General features: G+C 38.0%; 1 protein-coding gene across 2 annotated transcripts in view; it reads left to right on the forward strand.

The window, feature by feature from the left end:
• The window catches only part of LOC126380002 (protein spire), a 208,860-nt gene that overhangs the window by 135,442 nt on the left and 49,175 nt on the right, over nucleotides 1-24,243 (forward strand). For both annotated transcript variants that reach the window (XM_050029105.1, XM_050029179.1), the window contains exons 5-8: nucleotides 4,920-5,123; nucleotides 11,070-11,242; nucleotides 11,473-11,536; nucleotides 12,241-12,355. In XM_050029105.1, coding sequence (XP_049885062.1) covers nucleotides 4,920-5,123; nucleotides 11,070-11,242; nucleotides 11,473-11,536; nucleotides 12,241-12,355 — 556 coding nt within the window. The remainder of the gene's footprint in view (nucleotides 1-4,919; nucleotides 5,124-11,069; nucleotides 11,243-11,472; nucleotides 11,537-12,240; nucleotides 12,356-24,243) is intronic.

The raw sequence follows: 24,243 nt of genomic DNA on the forward strand, positions 1-24,243 counted from the left end.
ATAGTTCGTGAGAAAGAAGGGTTTGCGAACTATTGCCAACTTGAATAGCTTTATAATATTATGATTATTTTAATTATCGTATATAAGAAGGAAGGGTTTGTATACGATAGTTACAAGTGTGAGAAAGAAGGTTCACACTCAATTGCTTTGCAATAGTTCGTGAGAAAGAAAGGTTTGCGAACTATTGCCAACTTGAATAGCTTTGTAATATTATGATTATTTTAATTATCGTATATAAGAAGGAAAGGTTTGTATACGATAGTTACAAGTGTGAGAAAGAAGGTTCACACTCAATTGCTTTGCAATGGTTCGTGAGAAGGAAGGGTTTGCGAACTATTGACAACTTGAGTAGCTTTATATTATGATTATTTTAATTATCGTATATAAGAAGGAAGGTTTGTATACGATAATTACAAGTGTGAGAAAGAAGGTTCACACTCAATTGCTTTGCAATGGTTCGTGAGAAGGAAGGGTTTGCGAACTATTGACAACTTGAATAGCTTTATATTATGATTAGAAAGAAGAGCTGATGTTTCACCCCGTAAATGTGATTATATGTCGTTGTACTTTTAGATTTTAAGTGAAGCTTTGTAACTGTTCTCGATGAGTGTGGAATCACTTGGCCCGCCGAATGTTAGGTTTGAACATTAGACGTTTTGTCTACGTGCATGAGGACATGCACGACGTCAGGATGGTCGAATGTTAGGTTTTCTGTAATTTTGTGCGAATTTGTGTTGCCTTCATATGGCAACACTAGGAGAAAGGGTATAAAAAGGCGTGTTTGTCTTTCATTGGGGTCTTTTGATTCGAGCACGCATCGAAGGCAGACGTACCATTTTGAACACGTGTACACTTGTGTTTGAGCACGCGTGCGTTTTGGAAATTTAGAGTAAGTAACCAATATACTTATTATTTATTATTTCAATGGTTGTTTTATTTATAGAGCATGTACCTGAGGCAGCTTTATGTATATCCAGGTATCCGTATGTTAGTTAATAATCATGTTACCGTGGTCTTACTACACTAGTGAAATAAATATTGATACTTGTAACGTGTAATTTACATGTGTAGGTTTGATAAACACATTCTTGTATGTTTTGATAAACAGGGCATTAGTCAAGAGTGCTCTAAGCATGCGAAGCATGTTTGAAGACTTTGATGAGAGTGAAACGAAAGTGGTGTGTCAGGATCCTAGTATGTGGAAGCATATCCAGTAGAAACTTAGGTTGAAGATAATTTGCAGTCACTTTTGGTATTAATAACATGCCGAATATTTAGAAATCCCCACAGTTTAGGAGATTTTTCTGTTCATAACATAAAAAAGCAGTCCTTTTAATAATTAAAGACATGATTGCGAATCGAATTGAACACGGGAAACGTATGGCGTTCAAGGTGTCTAGCCGTTATGTCATTATTTTACTATTTAAATCAAATAAAAATCAAATCATTTATTCGCAAATTATTTACTATTTATTTCCTTCCCGTTACTTGATTTGTCTTTGTAGAATTGGATCAAATTACTGAACTTACTCCTAAATCAAGTTACCCCAAAAAAAAGAAAAGCAGGGTACTTAATTTGCAATATTACCGCTACTCAACCCGTTTGCAGCAGACCATATATCAATGATCGACACAATCGAGTACGGCACAACCCGTTAAATGCATTTAAAATATCTCCCTTGGTTAATAATTCAAACTGCTAAGCCATATTTCACTGTTTATTCTAGATTTATTAGATTGCAACTGATGCACGATAGGGGCCGCAAGTGGCTTGATTAAGGCTGGCAGGGTGGCAGCTGTGTGGTACTACCATGGTTTATGAGGGTCTACTTGAAGACGGTAATCGTAGGCGATTATCGGTGTATCATTCTCCATGTTACTTTTTTAGGAAAAAAATAGGGCAGTGGTTTCCGTCTTGCCATCCGCCCCGCAATTCTCTGTCTGACGCGAGTGGGGTGGCGCCTCAGAGTAGTCTATTTCAAAGCCTTATACGTCCCACTGCTGGGCACAAGTGTCCTTTCAATCTATCGAGGGGGTATATGCCTAGGTATCAGGGACAGAAAATTATCTAAGACTTACCTGAAACGGTACCTGTCGTGTCCAAATATGGTCTACTTCCTGTCTCTAATTAATTGAAATAGTTTACCCAGCGCGCCAAATATTGTAATATCGTAAACATTATTTACTGGGACACTAACACGGGTGGTTTATTGTAAATAGTTTGTATTGCGACAGATAAACGCTGAACTAGACGAATGCTGTGCGTAGGAGTGTATTTTCTTAGAATATTTTGACATTAGAGAAATGTTCGTTGTATATGTTAGGTAAGTCTGAAGGAAGGAGGAGAGGCAACTGAGGCCCATAGAAGCTTAAAACCTAAGAGATATTATCATCATCCACCTACCTTTATTCATTTCCGTCAGTCGTCATCTTAGTACTCCATCCACACTTTCTTGGGTCGTCCTCTACTCCTATCCTCGAAGGGGTAGGCAGAGGTGTGTGGTTATGATAGTCCTTTCAAGTACCTATACAGTACATTGTTTTAAGTTTACGCGGTTATTATCATAATGTCTGCCCGTAGAAAATTATGGATCTACCTACTCCACTCCAATCTCATCAGTCATCCCGTGATCATGGCACTTGCAACAGTGTCGAAATATCGGGAGTCTCATATCCCCATTTAAACGCGGTAAGAACCCGTTATTATGTGCTTTAATTACCTATACAGTACATACGCAGAAATTAGAGATATTCCATGCATATGCAGTAATGAATTACTTTTGTTTTTTTGGCACACGTTCATTGACAAAATCTGAAGAAATAAGTATGTCACGTTCATTAATTTGACTAATACCTAGTTGTCATAATTGTGTTAAATGTCGTCCAAGTATCACTCCTTTTGACAATGTAGCAACGTTGATGTAAGATGTAATACTTAACTCCTCCATCAACCCGCATTGCGCAGCGTGGTTGAGTGTGCTTTATACTCCCCTGTTAATTGAGGAGACGCCTGTGCCTAGCAGTAGGACGTATATAGGCTAGACATGTTATTTTACGTCATGTGACTTTAGCAATATCGAATACTTTTAAACTCTTATAAATAGTAACATAACTTCGGTTTCATCCCCTTTTTTATTTATTACCTTGTAATTGGTATTCCGTTATGTGGCAAACAGTAAACCCTAGTGTTAGTTTCTGTAATAGACACCATTACAACTTCCTACCGACTGGAGGAGTGCAGGTGCGGTACGGAACCACAAATTTATAGTACCACTACACCCACTTCAATATTCAACAGGTTGCTAAATATTAACCTGATACCTGTTACTGACTAGCTCCGGTTTTAGAGTATGGACTACTTGATTTACTTATGTATTAAGTACTACTACATCATTTATACTACTCTGACTACGCTGGGTGCCATCCCACTCGCGTCAGACAGAGTACTGCGGGGCGGAGGCAAGAGGGAAACCACTGCCCTATATTTCCCTGAAAAGTAGCATGGAGAATGCTACACCGACAAGTGCGTGGCTCTTAAATTAGTGATAACTACATCGTATATCTAAAATATCAACAATTTAGATTTTTTTTTAAATTATGACTTATATATAATACAGGGTGTTAGTGACATAGTATCAAGTGGAATTTACCGTCGCAAAATTCATGATGTTTTTGTGTTTTTTTTTTAATTATTTTCAATTCTATACTATTGCGGTGGTAAGTTCCTGTCGGAGAATTCAAGAAAATTTTAGAGTTTTTTTTAAATTATTTTCAGTTTCATACTTTTGTGACGGGAAATTCCACTTGATATCAACTCAGAATTATGGTCTGAATCATCCCTCGAAATTTTCGTTACGATGACATTAACAGTCTGTATGTATACTTAGCTACTATTTCAAAAATTAAAAAAAAAAAAATATTCTTCAAAATTGGCTTACATAGTTTGCGCTTTTTGAACGAAAAAAGATAAATTATGTATTGTAAAACTATCACCACATCGGAAGTGGAAGCTGTATCGCTGAGGGAAAGACATGGCCAGAAAACCTCCCAGCACAGGGCCCTACTCCTACTGTTTCATGTGTGCGAATAGCTATGTAAGATCTATAATGGCACTAGAACTTACATACCTATTCATTTCCACGCCTTCAATTGTCAATTCAGTAATCAGGTTGGCCTATTTATTTCCAATTCTATTAGTCAAACAAGCACATTACACTATACATCTTCTTGCGAAACCATAACTAATTTGGGACGAATGCAAGTCTCGGTTTGCCCCAATTGTAATTCAAGCTGATGTCCTTGGACATTTCGAAAGGATATTCGGTGTTCAGTGTCCGTATTAACGAGACACGATTACGATCTTTGGAACAAGGGAACGGTTATTAAACAAATGTACCGGTCTTTTGAAGCACGTTTTGGTGACCAGAAACTGACATTGAAAAGCAATAAACACGAATAAGGATATTATGTAAATAGCTTTTGATTTATTAAGGTTGGTACTCGAGCTCGATGGCGCAGCGGTAAACGCGCTCGGTCTGCGATTGTTGAAGTTAAGCAACTTTCGCAAAGGCCGGTCATAGGATGGGTGACCACAAAAAAAAATACATCTCGAGCTCCTCCATGCTTCGGATGTCACCCATTTTATTCTGATCAAAATAAAGAGAAGCAATACTAAGTAGCAACATAATTCTATACATAATGTGATCCAAATATCAAGCAACAATTTATTTTTATATAGCCTTCTAATTATGAACCCGAGTTATGAGAAAATAGATAATTATCACATTAAAGCTGTACAACGCCAACGTTTGAGAAGCAAGCCGATGTACCACGGGACCTCAATAACTATAACAGAACACCCTAATATGACCCTAACAGAACATGATTCCTAAAAATAATTCTCTGCTTATCTGTTCCAGCGCTGCGTATGGCACTGCGGCGGTAGCGGTCGGTGCGCACGCGATGCGGCGGCTGCGCATTACCGCGCGGTGTGCCGGGCGCTGGTGGCCGAGGCGCTGGAGCTGGCCTCCTTCCTCGCCCGGGTCCGCGTAGGGGGTGCCCGGGACCTCGGCGCCGCTGAGGACTCTGCCACGCATCTCGATACCTTGCAGTTCTCTGATTGGGTAAGATATATTTTGTTCGTAGAAGATGGAAGACGATTTGGATGACTTTGAAAGGGACTGACAAAGCATCTGCCTGGATAAGGTATACGGAATAATACAGAATATAGTACGGAAAAGGAGAGGGGAGGCCTCAGCAGTGGGACATGATCATCACTAATTTAAGAGCCACGCTCTTGTCGGTGTACAAGTTACTTTTGTTACTTTTTTAGTGAAAAATAGGGCAGCGGTTTCTCTCTTGCCTTCCTCCCCGTAGTACTCTGTCTGACGCGAGTAGGATGGCGCCTAGAGTAAGTAGTTTATTTCAAAGCCGTCCTTTCCTTCGCCTCTGAATAGTACTGACAGTTACTGCTGCCCGCTGTCAGGTTCCAGGTTACAGTCTCTGTGACTTGCCCCTTCCGTCCTGCATTGACCGTCCTGCGTATCGACGATGAGGCACGATAGGGTAGATAAAAAAATAAGCTAGACAATATTTTGTTAACGTGGAGGGCTGGAGGGCGATGCAAGTAAGACTCTTAAAGCCCAGTGTTGCTAAAGCGGATAAGAAGAGAGAAATATGTCAAAAAAGTCTAATAAGTCTCTTGCGAATGCGTAAATAATGAATTCGGGTTGGATGTTTATCATGTGGTTAGTGATGAAGTAAAACTTAGTGAGGAAACCCATATTACCGATAAATGTGTTTGGTCAACCAAAACAACAGGAAACCCATATTACCGATAAATGTCAGACAGGCAGTTGTGTCTGTAAAAAACAGACCTGTCATTTCTTTAAACAAATAATAAACATAAGACCCTGTGAAAACGGGATAACGCTATGGGAATAATGATGAAAATCTTGTTTTAAGTTTACGCGGTTATTATCATAATTAAAACACATAATAACGGGTTCTTACCGCGTTCAAATGGGGATATTTAAACCATTTAAACATTTAAACGCGGTAAGAACCCGTTATTATGTGTTTTAATTATGATGAAAATCTGTTTGGATATTTATTTACTTACCCATATATCCACTACAATACAATACAATATAAAAACGCTTTATTATTTTTATAAAAACGTTTTATAAACACAACACCACCACCGCCACTATCGGTTTTTTTTTCTTTCTTTCCTTTAAATGCGTAAATAACAATTTTTTTTAAATAACAGATTTGCACAAATACCTACCGACGATGAGATTTATCCCAACCACTTGGTTTTCTTACTTTACCCACTTTGTACTTATTTAATTCCTGTAAAAGTTAATTAGGTAGAAAGTACATGCGACTTTTTGAAGTCAGTTTAAGCAGCTTAGTTTTATGATAATTATCTTACCTAGTAATAATATCTTTAATTCCAAATAGCTAAGCTGTCACTAATTCGCAAACTACACAGTTGCTATGCGTGTACGCAGGTTGCAAGTTGAATCAACGTAAATATTTAATGGGCGTCCTGGAACTTGGCATTGCAATTCATTAATTGCTTTGGAATAACGGTACCTAAGATACAATCAGCATAGATAACTTAGTAAATTACAACGTTACCAATCGATATATTTATTAGAGAGACTTCATCAAGGGAGTAATATTAAATAGCGTGCCTACATACAAAAAGTCACGCGCAGAACCTAAAATCGCCTTATTACAATACAAAAACTAAAGATCTACCAGTGCCCTGTTTATCAAAACTTACAAGCCTTGTATTACAAGCAATGTTCTTGTAATTCATCATCCGGCTCGTAGGACCAATTCGTGGCTGACGTTGCAAACTGACGTATCTGCAATTCTTTTCTAAAATAATTTGTGTCTTATTGACAATAGCAAAAGGTACAAATCAGATCCGCCAAACAGATACGCCAGTTAGCGACGTCAGCGACGAATATACGGCCAATGGCCCCGATTCCTGTAGACACTACTTAATTTTATTTTAAGTTATACCTGTCATTTTCTTATCCGCCGAAAAGGAAAGGGACAGTTGATTTTCAACAAGTTAATTTTAAAACGAATGATTAACCCGGACGAATAAAATAGGCATCTCGCTGGTATGCAATCCGTTTGATGTGCTGTCTACTTAACCCTGTCGGGTTATTGGTCGATGTAAAATTTTCAGACGGTTGTTTTAGATTACTGCTTAAAATTGACGTGTGTTGCATAAATATTATGCCTGTCGATTACCTATCCCTTTTTTTTCAGCGTATTTATTTATTTATTTATTTATTATTATTACAAGTTCTTATAGCTAAGAAAATGACAGGTATAACTTAAAATAAAATTAGATGGCGTTTGCAGGAATTACGTAGCACCAATGCCGCACTGCAAGTGAAGGTGTCTCCTGTCGTGGCGTGGTGGTGGTGATGGTGAAAACTTAAATTCCTTCTTTATTAAAAATAACTGTTTTATTGGGTTTTTAGAAAGTTTTAGGAATTTTATTACAAGTATGCGTGCCTCGTCAAGCGCCGGTAGGGCAGTGTTGCCATATAAAAAAACGTATCTGTTACCACTCATTTTAGAATGAATCTATTGCTAATGAATATTTTAATGTTTCCAACAATTACCAGGATCTGTTTATCAAAACTACACATGTAGATTACATGTTACATGTCGCATTCGGTATACCTGTACAGATGTTGTTATAGGATTCTTGTATTTTTTCTTACTTGACTATGATGAACAAGGCGATGATAGTTTCATAGGCTATCAGTTCATCGCCCAAGTACCTAGATGGTTATTGGAATTCGACTTTATGAGTTAAATACAGCCTCCGTGGTCTAGTGGTTAGAGCGTTAGGCTCACGATCTGGAGGTCCGGGTTCGATTCCCGATGGGGACATTGTCGAAATCACTTTGTGAGACTGTCCTTTGTTTGGTAAGGACTTTTCAGGCTTGAATCACCTGATTGTCCGAAAAAGTAAGATGATTCCGCGCTTCGGAGGGCACGTTAAGCCGTTGGTCCCGGCTATTAGCCGTAAAAACACCTCCACCAACCCGCATTGGAGCAGCGTGGTGGAGTATGCTCCATACCCCCTCCGTTGATTGAGGGGAGGCCTGTGCCCAGCAGTGGGACGTATATAGGCAGTTTATGAGTTAAATTCATGTTTGGATCACGGGAATGTTCCCAAAGTGGGAATGTTTCCGTTGTTAAACTCTTTAATAGTTAACACACTGGCTCTTTTTCTTTTTCAAATTGTTATTTCTTGTAGTCTGGTCTTATCTGTCTAAAGGTTAGGTATTAAAAAAAAAAAAAAATCATTTATTTCGGGTGTTTTCCCATAGCAATTGTAAGTAACAAAAGTCTTATATCTATAAAGTCTTAAGTGTATTAAATCGCGTTTTTCATAAATTTTGCGCCTTTTTACTGCCGGGAACTTTCCCAAAGTGGGAACGTTACCCGGAATGGTATATCACTGATCACGTGACAATAATAATCCGTGATATCACGTGATTTCCAGGATTTGTGCCCGATTATTAGCAATAGGCTCGCCCCTTATAACATGCGATTTAAACTTAACTAGGGAGGCTTTGAGGAGCTCGGTGGCGCAGCGGTAAACGCGCTCGGTCTGCGATTGTTGTAGTTAAACAACTTTCGCAAAGGCCGGTCATAGGATGGGTGACCACAAAAAAAAAGTTTTCATCTCGAGCTCCTCCCTGCTTCGGAGGGCACGTTAAGCCGTTGGTCCCGGCTGCATTAGCAGTCGTTAATAACCATCAATCCGCACTGGGCCCGCGTGATGGTTTAAGGCCCGATCTCCCTATCCATCCATAGGGAAGGCCCGTGCCCCAGCAGTGGGGACGTTAATGGGCTGATGATGATGATGATGAGGGAGGCTTTACTAGCGTCATGCTATGTAAATTGTTGTTATATTATGTTACTACTGGGTACAGAAAGCGCGCTATCAGCCGGAGGGCGAACGGATCATACTCCGCCACGCTACTTCAATAAAAGAAGACAAAAATCATGTAAAGAAAATATTCATGAGTATTCTTTTGCAATTCTTCTGTTAATTCTGCAGACGAATTCAGAGAACGGGGGTTAAAATGGCCACATCGAATCAATTCATCTAAGAAAGCAATGATGCAATTTGACATTTGCGCATACAAAAATAAGTGCGCAATGCAAACAAATGTCAAATAGCAATATTGCTTTCTTAGATGAATTGCTTCGATATGGTAATTTTAAGCCCCTTTTAGTCTCGTATGTAGGTAATACCAATGTATTTTGAAGGTAGATAGTAAATTAGTAACCATAAAGTCACCCAGGTATAGTTTAGTTACTTTTTACTTTTTAATTATACTTGGTATCAACTCAAAATGGGCAAAGTACCCATTTTGAGTTGATATCAAGTATATTTTTCATCACAAGAGTAAATAATTTTAAAACACTAAAAAAAAACCATGAAGTTTGTGACGGAAAATTTAATTTGATATTAACTCAGAATTCTGGTCTGAATCATCCCTCTAAGTATACGGTACTATGTCGCTGAACCAATTTATCTTTGTATTTTGCGTTTAAAATTAGCTTATTACGAGTACCATAACGTCAGATGTTTGTAACTAAATTAGAACAGAATTATATTACATTTACTTAAATAATTCGTTGTATAATTAAAAGCAAATGTCACGTGTGTTTTTGCCATTTTGACCTGTTTTATGTTGAACTAGCTTTTGCCCGCGACTTCGTCCGCGTGGCGTGTTATAAAAGACAGATCTTTGTGTGTGAGGGAGTGCATATCAAATTTCAAGCATCTAACTTATGCAGTTTAGATTTCTTCATACAAATGTTTCTTCCCGCTAACTCCCGTTTCCGTGGGAATTTTTGAAATATCCCGTTACAACTAAGCTTTAAGTTAACTAAGGTACCTGCATGCCAAATTTCAAGCGTCTAACTTAAGCGGTTTAGATTTTTCATACAAAAGGATTTTCCCGCTAATTCCCGTTCCCGTGGGAATTCCGGGAATTCCTTTCTTAGTGCACCTCTACGGTACCTAAGCTACGTCCCTTCCAAATTTCAAGTGCCTACGTTTAGCCGTTTAGGCTGTGCGTTGATATGTCAGTCAGTCAGTTTCTCCTTTTATTATATTTAGATAGATAGAAGATTTACATAATATAAGCTCACGACTATATCCCAATGGAGTAGTCAGAGGTACATCCATCGCAAGATGAACTAAGTACCGAGCTTTCTGTTAGACCAACGTGGTAGGTGGTGAGTCGTATCGCTGTCTAAAATGAATGAATAACCCGGACGAATTAAAAAGGTACCTCGCTGGTATGGTAACCGTTTGACGTGTGCTGTCAACTTAATTTTGTCGGGTTATTGGCCAATGTAAAATTTTTAGACGGTTGTTTTAGATTTGTGCTTAAAATTGACGTGTGTTCCATAAATTTTATGCTTGTCGATTACCCGTCCCTTTCCTTTTCGGCGGATAAGAAAATGACAGATATAACTTAAAATAAAATTAGATGATGTTTACAGGAATTAGCACCATTGTGTATGGTATCTAAATCTAACGTGATTTTTTTCGATTTTAGTCTAACCGAAGGATTTGGAGAGCTTTGCAAGTACGTGATTTTACAAACGATTATTCATTTTAGTGCCTCACTTTCAGTTTAGTTTATAGGCTTAAAATAATCTCCAATCCTTTTTGCCTGTTTACTGTAGTTTTTTTTTTATTTGTCTGATGCATGTTTGTATTAAGAAATTATTGTCAATGTTGAACATAATTAGATAGGTAATAGTAATACACTTTCACGAGAAAAGTATTCCACTTAACTTTCGTAATGTCGTTTACGCTTTTCAGTCAAGTAAATGATGCTTAAAAACCAAAAGCTAAGAGAACGTAAAGGATTATTTGCAATAGTGACGTTCTCGTGAAACTGAACACAGCATCTTATTCGATTGAAATGCGCCTGCTGCTTTTATTATAGCAAAGTTGTATACGCGAAAAATAATTCTTTGCTTTTTAAATCTTACAGGCGCGGTTTTGGATGCAAGTCATTGGGGAACTGAGGATGGGTGTAAAGTTAAAAAAAGTGAACTACTCCAGGACGCCTATAGAGTATGAGATGACTCCGTACGAGATACTAATGGACGACATCAGATCGCGGAGATACACACTAAGAAAAGTTGACGGAGCTATACCACAGAGGTTAGTTTCGTACTTATATATTTTTTATTTGTTTAAAGTGATACATACACGCCCACTACTATACCTGGCGTGTTTAATACAGAGCTTTGTCTCTGTTGATTGGTTGACTGTATTTAATCTTTTTTTTTATATGCATGTGTGTCTGTAGACCAAATAAATGATTTATCTATCCATCTATATTCTCGAGAGGTACATCCATTAAAGTGATATGTTTTTGTTTTTGTTCACAGCGTAAAGAAGGATGCTCACGCAATGATTCTCGAATTTATTAGAAGTAGACCGCCCCTTAAAAAGGTAAGATTTATTTCGATGTTTATTCCGATGGCTGTTGCTTTATACTTTTGGTAGATGTATATTATATGCCACTCGTATGCAGTATGTGCCAATTGCAGACTATGGAGGTACCTTCTTTTCTAGCTACTCTTTCTACCTTTACGTAACCCGTTACAGAACGTTATTCTTCTTTCAAAATATGCAATGGCCCCGATTCCTGCAGACACCTCCTAATTTTACTTTAAGTTATACCTGCCATTTTCTTATCCGCCGAAAAGAAAGGGACGGATGATAGACAGCTCTTAATTTTAGGAAGAATGAGTAAATGAATGAATAACCCGGGCGAATCAAAAAGGTATTTCGCTGGTATGCAAACCATTTGACGTGTGCTGTCAACATAATTCTATCGGGTTACTGGCCAATGTAAAATTTTTAGACGGTTGTTTTAGATTTGTGCTTAAAATTGACGTGTGTTCCATAAATTTTATGTTTGTAGATTACCCGTCCCTTTCCTTTCCGGCGGATAAGAAAATGACAGATATAACTTAAAATAAAATTAGATGGTATTTACAGGAATTAGCACCATTATCTATCAATAGTTACAAATTGCATGGAACGGAACATTCAAAGTTTATAATAATGGCCATACGCAATTATAATAATGTTACGCTACTGAAACGAAACGTTAGTCATTAGTTTTATTTTGAGTGTTTTTCTGTTCCCAGGCATCAGAACGCAAACTGCCCCCGCCGCGACGTGAGGTGACTCCTCGCGAACAACTGCTGCAGTCCATCCAAGTCGGTCGACAGCTCAGGCCCACGCCTTACTCCAGAAGGTTATGTAAGTACCCACACACAAATCGGTTATTTTAAATATATTGGCCAAGTATGTTAGCTCAACTATGCCTGGTGGTTAACATAGAGAAGCCCTAATTGCAGTAGCAACTGAAAAGCAACGCAAAGTCAGTTACGAATCAGTTGCGACTACCATACTGGCCTACTAGGTGTTTCTTCACGCTTCGCTTAAAGGACCCCATGTTGTAAGAAGGCGGGAACACTTGAGCCAGCAACCCGTTCCACTTTTTAATGGTGCGGTGTGGTGTGGTGGATACTTTTTACTAAACTTCAAAACACGAAATTACTATGGAATTTGTATAAAAATCACACTATGACGTCATAGACAAATGATCAAATGTCGGACTTATTAATACGTTATTCTCGATTAAAATTCATAAATAAGTTGAATAGAAAAAAAAAGAAAATGTTTTTCGTTCGTTACAGATTTGTCTTTATTTACTAATTAGAATTTCATAATTTATCTTGACCCTAGTTCACGACCCAATGCTCTGTATACTCTAGTGTTTATCAAGTTTTTTGCTCGGACCAAGAGGGTTAAAAGTACCTTATTGAATCAATCCACCTAAAAAGCAATATTGCAATTTGACATTTGCACATACAAAGCAAGTGCGCAATGGCAAAAAATGTGAAATAGCAATATTGCTTATATATGGCCAGTTACCACAGAAGCTGTCCTTTCAGGAGCGAATCCAGCTTTTATGTCAGGGTAGGGGGAAGGGGTGTCACCAGGTCGCAGACGGGTCATGACCCCCTCTGGATCCGCCCATGTGTCCTTTCAAATTTTCAAAAGGAAAATCGCATCACACTTTCCTGTGCTTCTATTTTTCTGTCACTCTGAACTTTAACTTGCTAGAGTAAGATAAAACGCCGATCGCCTAACTCGCTCTAGCAAATGAATGTTCAGAGTGACAGGAAACGATAGAAGCGTAGGAAAGTCCGTTGCGGTGCAGCCGGATGGAGTTCAACCCTTATAGTGCTTTTGAGCAGTTTTACCGGGGAGTTTGATATCGTAGAGGGTTTTAAGCATGTCAGGATCGAAGCAAATGAAATTCTGTAGTCTCTGCTTACCCCGGTGGGAAATAGGCGGCGTGTGGGTTATGTGGTGGATTACCAACCTCATCAACCCTGCTGTCAGGGTCATTATTAAACCGCCAAAGGCCCCTGACATGGCTCATGTGACGACTACATACTTACATCAGTAAGTAGTAGCCGGGACCAACGGCTTAACGTGCCTTCCGAGGCACGGATCATCTTACTGTCGGACAATCAGGTGATCAGCCTGTAAAGTCCTTACCGAACTAGGGATCACAATGTGATTTTTGTGATATGACCCCACTGGGATTCGAAGTAGACTATTTAAAATATACTATATAGTCCTTTAAAAATTTCCCTTGTTCCAGACCCCATATCCTATATCCCCCGATTCCTGCCAGAAGCATCTTCACACATATAGAAACATTACATATAGAAAGCTTATTTTTCTACTTCTAATAATCACAATAAGAAATCGTGACGTGTTAAAGAACATTAAGTATTTATCTATTTATTGAAAAATTATATAACTGCATGTGCAAAATAAATCATATTACGAATAAGCAAACAATATTGTTATTTTCTGTAGTACGTAGTTCTCAGTGCCTGATGAAAGGTTATGAGCAATACGAGTCACCGATGTGATTGCTTTTCGGAACTGGTAGGCGTAAGCTTAATGTTTAACTTTATATCGTAGTTAGAGATAATGAGTTAAATGAATGAGACCGCATGAATATGATTGAATGCGTTAGATTATTGCAAGTATATTCAACGACAACTTAGTTTTACCTTTAAAAACAGCAAAATGCTTAACAGGATGCAGTTTTACCTGTAAAAAGAGATCGCGTCGTTGTTTTTAGTACGAATCATAATTAACATCTATGACTTACCTGCTTTTAACTTAATATATTTTTAAAATCGTATATTATATAACTACACTATGAATCCGTATTTTGTTTTAACCACTCTCATGTGGTGTAAGTGGAGTTTCTTTGTATCCTAGAAATTCTCATCAGAAATCCTTACTCTCACTAGGGGGCAGGTTAGGATTTTAATAAGAGCCCTCACGGGGCATTGCAGACTCAATAAGCACCTACACAGAATGGAGCTGACCGAGTCTCCTTTATGCAGATTCTGCTTAGGGGAAGATGAGACGCCACTACATCTTCTGTGCAGCTGTGAGGCTCTCATACATAGTAGAAGCCGTACACTTGGGGGCCACATAATGGACCCCCAGAAAGTCATGGAGCTTTCTCCCAAAAAGACGTTGGATCTCTTCGAACGGATCGGTCTAGAGGAGGATTTTTCAATGTAGGGATTTAGGTCACAATAGATCTGACATGGTCGCAGTGATCTCGCGGGCTGTTTTCAGTCCGGCCCTCAAAATTTTCAAATAATAATAATAATCCTAGAAGATAGTTGGGGATATAATCTAATGTTCTTTTTATGTATGTTTTACTATGGTATGCTGTTATTGTCTGGTAAATGGGTTTGCCTAGATCAGATCAATATTACGACACCGCTATCAGATGTTCGTGTGCTAGTTTCGTAACGCACCAACGCACAATAGCGCGATAAATTCACACTATGGCTCTGTTTTGATATCGAAGTATATATACTCAAAACTAAAGACATTAGTCCACAAGTGAGCTGCTAGTGACAAAATCAAGTACAGCAATTCATCATCATTTTATTTTATTTTTATGTTTATATTTATCATCAATTTAAGAGCCACGCTCTTGTCGGTGCAGCATTTTCCATGTTACTTTTTAGGGAAAAAAATGGTTTCCCTCTTGCCTCCGCCCCGCAGTACTCTGTCTGACGCAAATGGGATGGCGCCCAGAACAATTCGCTCCGTCAATATAGTGTGTAGTGCCTTCCCACTTTTATTGACCTCTCACACCATGCGGGGTTGGCTGGAAGAGATCTCTTTTAGAGATAAGTCCACCTTTTGTACCTATTTTTTTGTCATTAAATTAATTATTGTGTACAAATAAAGAGCTTTAATAGTTTAATACATTTACTATAGGTAGCTACAACTTAAATTTTAGACAATGTGTGGCCGTTTCAATTTTACACAAGGTAAAGACCTCTGAACTTCCAAACTAGAGTGAATCTGTGTTTAAGCAAGTCAGTGTTTCTCCGTACAAGTATAATCATAATATAGTGAAAAAGAGGTTTTTTTTTAATTTTACAAGATGAAGTGAAAAGTCCGTAGTCCATCGCAGCCGCAGTCATCATCATAAACAGTCTATATACGTCCCACTGCTGGGCACAGGCCTCCCCTCAATCAACCGGAGGGGTCTGCTCCACTGCAGGTTGGTGGAGGTGTTTTTACGGCTAATAGCTGGCACCAACGTGCTAATGTGCCCTCCGGAGCACGGAATCATCTTACTATTTCAGACAATCAGGTGATTCAAGCCTGAAAAGTCCTCACCAAACAAAGGACAGTCTCACAAAGTGATTTCGACATTGTCCCCATCGGGAATCGAACCCGGACCTCCAGATAACTCTCTAACAACTAGACCATGGAGGCTGTTTCAACGGCAGTAAGAAAGGTAATGTTTGTGCTGTCTGCGCGCTGCGTGGTGATATATTTTGTATGCGACACGTTTCTCGTGTGATATGAATACTAAAATAGAAGTGTAATGTGATGTAACATCATAGCGTGGATAAGCTGTTTCTTGCTGCTACATGTAGGAGGTTTCTTCTGCATTTGAATAGAATAGATATTCCTAATTGCTCTATCACCCTAGACGTTAGCGCGTTAGCCCGAGGAATTGACGAAGACGAAGAATAGTGGATTTTTTTAACTGATTCTGATAATGTTCACATGGCTTCTATATTTTCTTATGAAAATGCATTTTCTTTGTCATCTAAGCAATCAAATGACGTCACGGCATAATAAAGTCAACTGAGATAATGATGATATCATGATGAGTTTTAACATCTGAAAACATCATCATCTGGGGAGATGATAATGCTCCCTAGCATTATCCCGTTTTTCACAGAGTCCGCTTACCTAACCTGAAGGATTTTTTTACAGAAGCGACTGCTTGTCCGGTCACTGTGTTTTTTTTTTTGACGTGAAATATTGTAGATTTGCCGCGGATGGCATTACCTACTTGGCCGAACAAATCGGGAGCGCTGAGGGCTCTCACCCGGTACAAAATTTAAGACAACAGGCCCGAGGGTGCCCAGTTGGGCGCGAACCTCGGCCCAGGGCGTTGTCTGAGAGGAAGAATATTTGAAAGGATTAATCGACCCTAGTGCGTCGATTAATCGCTGATTAATGCGAATGCGAAATGAAAATGAAATGCGAAATCGGTCGATTAGTGCGAATAAGCGCTGATTGAGGGAAATCGTCGACCACGCCGGCGGGGTCGGTATCGGGGTCCTGAAGTGTTTGGTGTCGCGAGCTGATTGGCTGCCTACCCTTGAGGAAACCCACATACCTAATATATATCCTGTAAATTGAGCTGGGTTTTGCTCCTGGTTGGAAGGTCAGACAGGCAGTCGTTTTTGTAAAAATCCGGTCCTCGTGGAATCGGGATAACGCTAGCTATCTCAAGTGTGAGTTTATGTATGTGTATGTATGTAATACAAAGTTCAGCAGTCACTTTACTTTGTAAAAAAAATTACCAAATTTTTTACCAAAGTTTTGCCAATTTAAGTTTCAGTATAACTTTTCCAATTTTAATTCATATAATGGAAACGCGATTTAGGTCGCGGCGGCGTCAGTTTGTCTGGGAAGGGAGATAACCCAGACTTCAGAGGTCAGAGCAGGAATATCGACCTAGGCCAATAGGTTACGTCAACCGTATTTATAGATCGCCAAAGGGAACCAGGTTTTGTACGGTCGAGTAGTTAATGCTATTTGCGGCAAATCTTACAATAAGTGATGTCGAAAAAGGGCTCTAGGTAACCTTTATTTTACATATACAGTCAAGCTATTTTGCATCAAAATCGGAACAATCATAATTTTTTGCACAGTTTATTGATTATGTTTTTACTATTTACTATTACACTTTACGTACATTTGCAACATTACAGATATATATCCATTGCGTTATAAACAATATTCATCCCAAGAACTTAAAACTACTACACATTAATATTTATAATTATTATATATCATTGGACAGTACTAACAGGCATCAAAGGTTTAAATACTTTTACACATTCACTCAACAAACAAAACAAATGTGGTGCGGACGTAAGAACAGAGTTGAGGAGAGTAATTAAGTTGTTTCGTTAATTTAGCGGGTAGTTTGGTATTGTTCTAAATGCTACAATAAATGTTCGCTCTTCAAATAATAAGTTTTTAATTAATGTAATCTTTTGCTAATGTAATTTACTTTTTTTTCTGTAGCCTAATTACTAAAGGAAATTTGTTTATTAGGAGAAACTATAAATTACGAAGTTCATGAAGTATATCTATCTTAGGACAAATGCAGGTCTTAGTGACTGCAAGTTGTCTTACGAGTATTTGTGTCTCTGCTCACCCCATTAGGGATTACGAGCGTGAGTTTATGTATGTATGTACCTAAGTGTGGTATCTGAGGGAAGACCGCAATATATATACAACCATTACGTTACAATTTTGTGTTTTCTTTGATTTACGTGTCCTTAAACAGGACACTTAAGTGTATCAAATTAGGCATAATTATGTGTTGTATCGAAAAAATCGTATTCAGACTCATTCGTACGTAATTACTTTAAAAAAATGCAAATTTCAGCGTTTCCCAACCTTTAATATTTATAATCAAAAATGCTCGTGTATTTACAAGAACAACCTTCAATGAAAGGAGGTTAAAATTCAATTATATCCATCACGACCTGCAATAAAAAGCTGAAAAATAAGAAGAATGTGCTTATTGTGAATTACAATGGGCGTTATGAGCAAAAAGCAAGGCGCTAGTTGCATAAACCGGGCTTGTCTGAGGTTCAATAAGTGGATGAAAAACACGATTTCGAAGTCACAGTTATGAGTTTGAACATTAACAATCGCTCACAGAATTGATGATTGAGTAATTTAGTGACGTAAGTTACAAGTGTAAGATGGGACAGTCTATTAATATTAAGAATGACTTATCACTCAGTACCTAACGTAGTGACCTACTTACATATATCAAAACCATTAAATCAAATCAACATAGGCTCAGGATTATATCCCAATTGTGGTAGTCAGAGGTACATCGTCACTAAGCTTTCTGTTAGACCAAATAGTTAGACATAATAGCTGTGTTACTAAATCAAATCAAAGCACATTCATTAACATACACATACATAAACTCACGCCCGTAATCCCTAATGGGGTGGGCAGAGCCACAAGTAATCAAAGACAACTTGCAGCCACTGTTGATACGAAGTCCAAAGATGGATATGACACACATTCATTAAATAAATCAATAAAGGGCATATTCATTGAAATATTCCAACTACATGTGTGCGTCAAGCTAGCGGCCTCAAAAAAAAAATGGGCACGAAAAAATAATTTGACCATACCAAAAAATAGTACTCTTATTGAAAAAAATAGTACCTGTTGTAAAAAAATTAGTACCATCACGGTTCTGGATTTATAGCCATGTTTTATTGCACTTGCTAGCTTGACGGTGAACGAAATTTGGCGAGAGTTAACGACAAGGTCTTTCGCTTTGATTTAAACGCCAAAAAATAGTACCGAAATAGTACTCACCCCCTGCAAAATACCGAAAGTAGTACTTCAACGGTTCCAAAGTTATAAAGGCAGTTCTTTGATCCCGCTAGCTTGACGTTTTGAAAATACCTATTATCTGGGGAATGCTTGCATACTTCAGTTTGTAACTAATGTCAATAAACTCGTATGAAATAGTACTCCCTACCATCATAATTTGGACCTGATTCTCTTTGTAGAAATATGTCAAAAAGTCATTATAACCTATGTCATACATTTATCAAGACAAGTACAGTCGCGAACAAAATTATTACACATGGTCAAGAATGTTGTCAGATTTTAGTATTTTTCCCCATTTTTGGGTAAAAATTGGTGAAGTGCCAGGATTGTCAGATGAAAGTAATATCATTGTTGAAACTCTTTGAGTTATTCTACAAATACTGCAAATTGTTTATTAACAAACACTTCGATCCGTAACAAATTCAACATGTAGGTATAAATTATAAAATAAAACAGCAGATTAAAAATGTATTATGATGTATTAAAATCACAGATTGTTTTCGATAAGGAATTTTTTGTAATAGCAGCACTCTGAAGTGCAAAGAAATGGTAGGGTAGACCTCCAAAATGGCAATACTTACGAATAAATTGTGAGGTTATGTAATTGTTTACCTGACTGTATCAACAACAAATGTATGGCATAGGTTGTGATGATTTTTTAACATTTCTACAAAGAGAATCGGATCAAAATTATGATGGTAGGGAGTACTATTTCATACGAGTTTATTGACATTAGTTACATACTGAAGTATGCAAGCGTTCCCCAGATAATAGGTATTTTAAAAACATCAAGCTAGCGGGATCAAAGAACTGCCTTTATAACTTTGGAACCGTTGAAGTACTACTTTCGGTATTTTGCAGGGGGTGAGTACTATTTCGGTACTATTTTTTGGCGTTTAAATCAAAGCGAAAGACCTTGTCGTTAACTCTCGCCAAATTTCGCTCACCGTCAAGCTAGCAAGTGCAATAAAACATGGCTATAAATCCAGAACCGTGATGGTACTATTTTTTTTACAACAGGTACTATTTTTTTCAATAAGAGTACTATTTTTTGGTATGGTCAAATTATTTTTTCGTGCCCATTTTTTTTTTGAGGCCGCTAGCTTGACGCACACAACTACATTAACTTGTGCTGTTATTACAGTTAAAAAGCAAATCCAATTGTTTTTTTTTTGTTGACATACGATAATAGACAGTCGATCTAGAAAATAAGTGCTAGTTAGTAGGTAAAAGAAACAAATAAAGCATAAAGTTTGAGAACCGGTCGTTAGCAAGACGCAATCTCCTTCTAGCCCGCAGTAACAGCTCGCTTCTACTGACGCGCGGTTGTGCGTGCCACTTTATTATCTGTGCTTTAAAACATAAAACTAACTTCTTTTTAATTAAAAAGAAAAAATGTTATTTTTGTGCTGTGAAAACAAATGACGATTTATTTTTATAAAGTGACGGATTATGAAACGTTTGTGATTGGAATGTGTCCTATAATTAAGTTATAGGAAGTGCAGTTGTGTGGCTTCTTCAACCCTTTAGGTTACTTTTAATAGGATTTTATCTCACATTGAGCGTAACAGATTTTATAAGGAAAATTGCAGTGGCTGTTAAAAGTGTTTTTGTGCTTTTGTAAACTTTTTAAAACATTTTGCTGAGACAATTTTTTTGTCGTTGGTGGCCTAATTTTTTCAATGATGGGTGTTTTTGTTACCAACACTTTAGCTATGGATATCAGTCGTAAGTACAGTTTTACAATTGACGGACATGTGTATTTTTTGTTATTATTTGTTTTATGTTAGCGCCATAAGACAAGCGTGAAAAGCATGCATGCCTCCAGTACTACATGTAGTAGGCATTACGTTTTCTCTCTGATTTTCAGTTTTTTTCCTAGTGACGTCATTTGGTTGGGTGACGTATCTTGGATCACCAAATCATTTTATAATACCTCATCATCATCAGCCCATTAAGGTCCCCACTGCTGGGGCACGGGACTTCCCTATGGATGGATAGGGAGATCGGGCCTTAAACCATCACGCGGGCCCAGAGCGGATTGATGGTTATTAACGACTGCTAATGCAGCCGGGACCAACGGCTTAACGTGCCTTCCGAAGCACGGAGGAGCCCGAGATGAAATCTTTTTTTTTGTGGTCACCCATCCTATGACCGGCCTTTGCGAAAGTGGCTTAACTTCAACAATCGCAGACCGAGCGCGTTAATAGCTGCGCTACCGAGCTTCTCAAATTTATAATACCTATTATTTTATAATACCTATTGAAACATTATGGTGACTTTTAGGAAAAGCTTTCATTAAGATCAGTTGCCGGAATTTCAAGATCTTGATGCTTGCTTTGCCGATCGCCACTGTTTTGTTTAACTACCTAACATACATACATAACATTAAGATCAGGACTGTATCCCAATGACGTAGCCAGAGGTACATCCATCGCAAAATGAACTTAGTACCCACACCTTACCGAGCTTTCTGTTAGACCAACGTAATAGGCGGTGAGCCGTATCGCCGTTTATAATGGTCGTGCTGTGTTGCTAAAAACTGCACTTAGGATAAATTAGTAACTCATTGGTGCAAGTCTGGTACCGGATTTCGAACCGGCGCTCCCCGTTTGCGAAGCAAACCAGTGTAACAAACATTTTCTTTCTTTTTTCTTTACCAAAGGACCACAGTGACTTTGTTTACCTCTCTCTCTCACTCTATTTAAGAGCTGCGCTCTTGTCGGTGGAGTAACCGCCATTCCTCTCTTCTTCCCGCCAAAACCTTCACCTCCCGATACGACACGACCTGCATCTTCTCTTTTACCTACCTATGAATAAATGCAGTCGATTTATTAGACCTGTCTTGTGTCCAATTCCGCCTTTATCCGCTCGCTTTACAGGTTCATAATAGGTCATTACTAATTTAAGAGCCACGCTCTTGGGGGTTAAAAAGGCCGCATCGAAAAAGCAATATTGCTGTTTGACATTTGTTTGCGCGAATGTCAAATTGCTTCGATGCGGCCTTTTTAACCACCCTTGTCGGTGTAGTGTTCTCCATGCCACTTTTTTAGGGAAACATAGGGCAGTGGTTTTCCTTTTGCCTTCTGCCCCGCAGTACTCTGGCGCGAGTGGGATGGTGCTCAGAGTAGTATAGGTATTTCAAAGCCGTACTAATAATAAAAATATTTATCTAAACAATAAACCAATCGTCCGTATAAAGTAGAAACTACCAGCAATAATGCTAATAAAGAGAAGTACTTAAGTGAAAAGACTTTTCATTGTCTTACCCAATCAAGTGATACAAAAGTTTTTGCGGTCAATTTCGCCGCGGGTCATTACAGAGAACTTGGAACGAATGAGATTTCATCAGGAAAGTGAGAATGGACGACTTTCGATGAATCAGTTGCACTTGTCTCGTCAGACCACAGGTTTTTATGCTCCTGCATTTATCTGATGACTGCAAAGTTATGACACCTCACTTGTTTTTGTATTGCGGTAGGGAACGAGAAGTGAGGGTGAATGACTTAATGTCGTGACGTGATTTACTGTGAAGAAAGCAGTAGGGAATGGCTTGGGAGGTTAAAAAAAATATACGGTCGAATTGAGAACTTCCTCCTTTTTTGAAGTCGGTAAAAAGGGCCACGGCCAAGGGCCAAAGCAATAGGGTATTTGACAGGGTCAAAGATAAATAAATTATAAAATGCTGATCTACAAATAGAAGCCAGTCTAAGATAAGTCTCATTTTACTTTACGACTTATTTTCGAATTTTATTTGTGAATTAAATAACAATGAGTACGAAGTTTGAACGCTTTTATTGATGACGTCACAAGACAGTATTTCCATACAAACTCCAAAGAAAACTTTCGTTTTGACGTTTCGTAAAAAGTATCTCATTTGACTGCGTTGTCAAGTAGCCTAGTCACCTAAAAAAGCTATATTGCTATTAGACATATGCTTGCATTGCGCACTTACTTTTATTTGCGCAAATGTCAAATTGCAATATTGCTTTTTATATGAACTGGATGTGGCCTTTTTAAACCCCCTGGTATAGCTAAGATTAAAAAGGTATGTTGGTCTCAATTCAAATATTATACCCAATAATACAATTAAATACCGATTCAATTATATTATTCGAGTTTGTAAAATGATTTTTTTATCAATCTTATTTACATTCCCGGTATGACAATTACATTTAAATTATATTTTAATTAAAAACGACCTCGAAAATATACGAGGACTCGAAAACGCAAACACGTTAGCAAAACGTTATATTACCTACTTAACTGCTGTTTTATAATTATCAAAAGTTTCCTTTCAATATTTTTTTATGGACCTCTGCACGCAGAACAGGACTACGAAACATTGAAAAGATGATCTATAGGTATACTTTCGACAAAGAGTGAAGAGAGATCGCTCGGGGCAGAGAGGGAAAAAGAGAGAGAGAGAGATGGAAAAACAAGTAGGAGACCTTTGCCCAGAAGTAAGATACAATAGGTCAGGCAAACATTTTAAAGATATTTTATCATAATGACAATGGGCAAAAATGTACATAGTGTTATCGTTATATTTATTAGTTATTATAAGTTATTTACGATGTCACTAACACCCTGTATGGAACTTGGTTCACGAACCTTCACTGATGAGAGTAAGATGTCATGAAAGCTTATGCTTTCCCTATGATTCTGGCAAAATTTTATCAAATTCTTTCCCGGGGTTCTTTTTCTATGGTCATGTTTGTTCTGGGTATAAATATGACAAAATACAGTGGTGGTCAAAAATCGTCAATGTTTGTTGTTGAATAATCAAGTCTACATAAATAATTGTATATCATAATGTATAACATTTTAAAGGGGAAGTTATCTAGGGGCCGAAACACCGAATTTTAGTAAATTTACGTTTGTAGCGCCTTTGTTTCTCGGTAGCTACGTTCATTGTCCTTTACTGTCTTAAGATTAGCTCAGGCTCACTTTGTAAAGCCACTTGACTAGACCTGATCCAATTACTTTGATCTATAGAATGGACATTGTGAAACGATTGCCAAACCATCGCAGCCTTCGCCGGTCGATATTTCAGTGAGCTGAGCAGATTACCAAAACGCATTGTACATAAAATGAATGCTATAACGAAGTCCGTCTCACCT

This window comes from Pectinophora gossypiella, chromosome 1 (genome assembly GCF_024362695.1).
Source record: "Pectinophora gossypiella chromosome 1, ilPecGoss1.1, whole genome shotgun sequence".
Taxonomy (NCBI): Eukaryota; Metazoa; Arthropoda; class Insecta; order Lepidoptera; family Gelechiidae; genus Pectinophora; species Pectinophora gossypiella.